Source organism: Limulus polyphemus, unplaced genomic scaffold (genome assembly GCF_000517525.1).
Source record: "Limulus polyphemus unplaced genomic scaffold, Limulus_polyphemus-2.1.2 Scaffold162, whole genome shotgun sequence".
Lineage (NCBI taxonomy): Eukaryota > Metazoa > Arthropoda > Merostomata > Xiphosura > Limulidae > Limulus > Limulus polyphemus.
This window is the reverse complement of record NW_013665772.1, coordinates 314,948-320,318: the sequence shown is the minus strand read 5'-3', so window position 1 is coordinate 320,318 and position 5,371 is coordinate 314,948. Positions and strand designations below refer to the sequence as shown.

General features: G+C 35.3%; 1 protein-coding gene across 1 annotated transcript in view; it reads left to right on the top strand.

The window, feature by feature from the left end:
* The window catches only part of LOC111084907 (acid-sensing ion channel 4-like), a 24,672-nt gene that overhangs the window by 10,051 nt on the left and 9,250 nt on the right, over positions 1–5,371 (top strand). The window contains exons 5-7 of the mRNA XM_022381428.1: positions 1,273–1,433; positions 1,753–1,851; positions 3,106–3,220. Coding sequence (XP_022237136.1) covers positions 1,273–1,433; positions 1,753–1,851; positions 3,106–3,220 — 375 coding nt within the window. The remainder of the gene's footprint in view (positions 1–1,272; positions 1,434–1,752; positions 1,852–3,105; positions 3,221–5,371) is intronic.

Genomic DNA, 5,371 nt, shown 5'->3' with positions numbered 1-5,371 from the left:
CAATCATTTCAAGACGTTCGTTAGATTGATCTTTCATAGCTGTTTCGCTCTTTGTAGCTTGGTCAGTTCCACATTTTATTGGTCCAAATTAGCTAGTCAGTGACAAATGTTAATAGTTGCTATTACATTTAGAATATAAGAGTAAAAGTATCGCATTTATTTAGTGTTCAACATATACTATAGTGCACGAAAATTATGTTCGAAAATAACACATAATCATAAAAACGCGACTATATCTTTAGTATTGGTTAATTTTGTAATAGCTTTGAAATCAAAATCTTGATGTACAAGCTAGTAGATGCAGCTAGTGACATTGTTATAGGCGTAATTTGGAAGTACTAAATAATAAAGTATATATATTTGAGGTTAAAATTCCAAAAGGAAATCACCATCAAACAAAGCTTTCCATCACGTGTCTTCAAATTTAATCCTCAGACAAACGTAAAGCTTTCGTTGCAGTAGGAAGGGATTATCTTGATTATTAAAGCGTATATTGTACCTAATCAATTTCTTGTTTCCACATAAGGCTTGTGTAATGTATTAACTAAGACTTAATCCGGAAGCTGTGAAGCTGTCATGTACTTCTTGAGGGTAAGAAAAAAACATTTCAATTTAAAAACTATGTAATTCTTTTTTTTTTCATTTTAATATTCATAAAAAATCATGTTTACCTTATGATAGGTAAATTGAGCCTGAACCTAACGCAAGCCTTATTATATCCTGAGAGGTAAATTGAGCCCGAACCTAACGCAAACCTTATTATCTCCTGTGAGGTTAATTGAAACTGAACCTAACATAAAACTGATTATATCTCGAAATGTAAATTGAACCTGGACCTAACAAAAACCTGATTTTATCTTGAGAGGTAAGTTGATCTTGAACCTAATGTAAACCTGATTATATCCTATGAAGTAAATTGAGCCTGAACGTAAAGCAAACCTGGTTATATCATGAAAAGTACGTTGGAAACGAGAACATGCATGTAAAGTAACACATCTAAAGTTAATTGTGTAATTTAATTTTTACGCTCACGTCTTGAACTAGAAGAACGAGAGTCTATCAAAAAACATAAAACGATATTCTAACATTTGAAAAATTTGAAATTAATTTCTAGTGAGGCTCATTAAGACGAGTACTATAGCCAATTATTTGATTTTTATTGAACTTTTTTTCAAGCTAAGTTTTAATGATTATACATTCGGTGATTATCCTTAGAAACGTGTACGCTCAGAAAATCTAATAATCAACTCATTTTCATGATTGCAATTACAGAAATAAATTTTGAAATAAACTTCGAAGCCGAAGAATTCACCGAAGAGGATCGAGAAATTGGCGGCAAACTCATAATTAGTGGACTTTACGACCTGGTGTATGCTGACTCTGAAGGATTCGAAATTGAGCCAGGATTCTCATATCAAATCGCAATGAAACAGGTACAACGAAAGTCTGAGCAAAGAGCTTTTTTTTTCTAATAATCTAAATTAAGTACATAAAAAACTGTACTTTTAACAGTGGGGTGCTATGTGTAATATGTCTTGAATGTTAACGCATTAACTAAGGCACGTTACATTTTTTTAGAAACACCTTATTATGTATGGAACTGTTAAACGGTAGATGTAATTATAATAAAAAACAATTCAAATGAAGAAGCGTAGTTATTTTAAACGAAATTCTAGTTTTAAATATGTTTATGTTGTTTCAGGGTTATTGCATATAAGCGCTTTACATAAGCATATTTGTTATGTTATTCAGCAAACGAAAATATCTCTACCTCAGCCGTATAAAACAAACTGTTCAGACTACCCAGTTCTCTGGAAAGCCAATAATGGTACTGGATCTCTAACGTGGAAGGTATGAACTAAAACAACAGACATCTAACACATAGTTTCTAAATTCCTCAATTCATCTGTTAGATCAGATGAACCTGTTAATATGTCTGAAAACAGTAGTGCTTGTGTACTTTAAAACGTTATTTAGACCTTTAGATAGAAAAAAAAGAAGAAAAAAAGGGAATTATTTTAGGCAGAATTAGAGTAAATTAATCTATGAGACTTTTTTTTCCTTTTTTATTTAGCTATATGTTTGTGCGCCAGCAATACAAAGCGTGGGGCGCACGTATTACCCGATTCGATTTTATTACTCATCAGGATCTCGACCAGTCTACCCTCAAATTGAAATTCTATTAGGCAGGATTAGAATAAATTAATATACGAGACCTTGGGCGTGATCCAATACATCAATCTAAAGGGTTTGACCTCCTGAGTCGAAAACTGTAATTAGATCTCAAATCTATCAATAGATCATGGAGCTATGGGCTAAAAGTTTGTACTTGAAAAACAAGAGGGAATCCTCTATAGCCGCAGTATTTGAAATTGTTTTAGGCAAGGTAAGAGTAAATTAATCTATGAGACCTTTTTTTTTTCTTGGCAATATGTTTGTGCGCCAGAAATACCAAGCGTGGGGCGCGCGTATACCCCATTCGATTTTATTACTCATCAGAATCTCTACCAGCCTACCCACAAATTGAAATTCTTTTAGGCAGGATAAGAGTATATTAATCTATGAGACCTTGGGCGAGGTCAAATGCATAAATCGAAAGGGTGGGCAGAGCACAGATAGCCCATTGTGTAATTTTGTGCATAACTACAAACAAACAGAAATTGTCTATCTGTGTACCTAAGGGCCCGGCATGGCCAGCTAGTTAAGGTGCTCGACTCGGAAACTGAAGGTCGCGGGTTAGAATCCACGTCCCACCAAACATGCTCACCCTTTTAGCCGTGGGAGCGTTAAAATGTGACGTTCAATCACACTATTCCTTGGTAAAAGAGTAGCCCAAGAATTGGCGGTGAGTGGTGATGACTAGCTGCTTTCCCTTTAGTCTTTCACTGCTAAATTAGGGACGGATAGCTCAGAGCTTTGCTCGAAACTCAAAACAAACTGTCTATGTCAGAGCCTTTGTCGCGTCTTGTAGTCATGATTTTACTTTTGGAAAGAGGAGTGTATAAAGAAAATTAGGTACAAAGAGGGAAAGAGAAATATTAGTGAAAACAGAAACAATATAACTTTTATAATAAAGTTTCTTTTCTGGAACTTCCATCAATTCAGATGTGCGTCATTGAATGTGTAAAGTCCACAACCAGAGGGCGTTGTGGCTGTGTACCATTATGGATTCCTCTAGTAGAAGAAGACGACTTTTGCAATCCTTATGACCCTGAAGAAGGTACATGGCTTCTTTCTTTCTGGATTTAAGTTGTTTTTTTCATTTTTCTATGTTTTATACACAAGGTATTTAAATTATGAAAATAGAAATATCTGATCAGTTTGAGAACGACACCTATGTAAACATCTAAAAGAATTGCGTGCAATTCTATGTTTTAAAGAGCAGTAAAACAAATATCCTGATGTTTTTTCATGCATCTTTTTAATACTGCCCATAACTACTCGGCGGAAAATCCAAAAGCTTATAACGCTAAAATACCAGGTTTTGATACCCCTGGTGGACACAGCACAGGTAGCCCATTGTGTAACTTTGTGCTTAAAAACAAACAAAGAAACAAACTTTCCTTTAAGCTTTATAGTAAGAGATCGTGTTGTTTAAGGGTTCCAACAATATTACAGTTTTAAAAGAAGGATCGCCTCTTTCTTGTCTCAAGAGGCCTGTCCCCGTCATCAGACATGCCCATCCTTTCAGCCGTGGGGTCGTTATAATGTGTTGGTCAACTCCACTATTCGTTGGTAAAAGAGTAGCTCAAGAGTTGGCGGTGGGTGTTAATAATTAGCTGCCTTCCCTCTAGTCTTTTACTGCTAAATTAAGGACGGCTAGCACAGATAGCCCTTGTGTAGCTTTGCGCAAAATTCAAAAACAAACAAATAAGAGGAAGTCGGTTGCAAAATGCATCGGACAAAATGCTTCTTCCTTATGGTTGAAAACAGTGTAAGAGGGCTTCCCACACCCCATTTATGTCATTATTCCCTGAGTCAAGCACGCTTGGGACCTTCCCAAGGAATATGATGAACACTGACTACCAGACTCAGGCTGAGTACTTCGAGTTTGAAGTTTAGATTAAGCAGGTGTGTGATCAATTTCTTCCATTTGAATAAGCGTTTTGGATTTAAATAATTGTTTAATTAACAGAGAGGATTAAGAAGAATACATTAATCAGTCTTTGATGGAATCATATTGCCTGGCTGATAATATATATATGTGTGTGTGTGTATTATAAAATGTGTTAAAATCTCACAGAACATTTTCAAGTTATATTAAAGACCTTGTAAAAATATTGACCTTATTTTAAAGTTTACATAAAAAACTGGTATATTCTGCTGAGAAGTGATGGTGGGTGTGTTCATCAAAAATCGTGGAACAAAATAAAAATGATATGAAAGACTTTCAGCTTAATCATATATCTAGATCTTTAGTTGTGGAGAAATGCATAATATCAAACAGCTGCAAAAGTCTTTCTCGCACTAACTTATATAATATTTGGATATCTGGGAATATAAGCATTTAAAATGTAATTTAAATTATATACTTAACGAGCTAAATTACACAAATATCTAAAGTTCTTCATAAGACTTATGGTTCAGAATATTTAACCTTTGTTTTTACAAATCTTGTTCAGGAGTAGCAGAACAGGCTTCCAATTTGTGGAATGTGAGAAATTGAAGCTCTCCGTTCTTGTAAGACAAGTTAAATCATGTTATGTTATACGTGTATTTCATGAGTACTGTTGTACATGGAAAATGGATGCTTATTCAGGCTGATTGTATTACCATAATTAGCAAGAGCCGTCTTCGGATTAAAAGTTGGCAGTAATGACTTTCCACTCTTTTCTACTTTCAATCTTAATCTTCTCATAACCAGCTAAGGGAGCCCAATCCTCGAATCTTGATCTTCTCATAACCAGCTAAGGAAGCCCAATCATTGAATCTTGATCTTCTCATAACTAGCTAAGGGAGCCCATTCCTTGAATCTAGATCTTCTCATAACCAGCTAAGGAAACCCAATCCTTGAATATTGATCTTCTTATAACTAGCTAAGGGAGCCCAATCCTTGAATCATGATCTTATCATAACCAGCTAAGGGAACTCAATCCTCGAATCTTGATCTTCTCATAACCAGCTAAGGGAGCCCAATCCTTGAACCTTGATCTTCTCATAACCAACTAAGGGAGCCCAATCATTGAATCTTGAACTTCTCATAACCGGCTAAGTGAGCCCAATCCTTGAATCTATATCTTCTCATAACTAGCTAAGGTAGCCCAATCCTTGAATCTTGATCTTCTCATAACTAGCTAAGGTAGCCCAATCCTTGAATCTTGATCTTCTCATAGCCGGCTAAGGGAGCCCAATCCTTGAATCTTGATCGTCT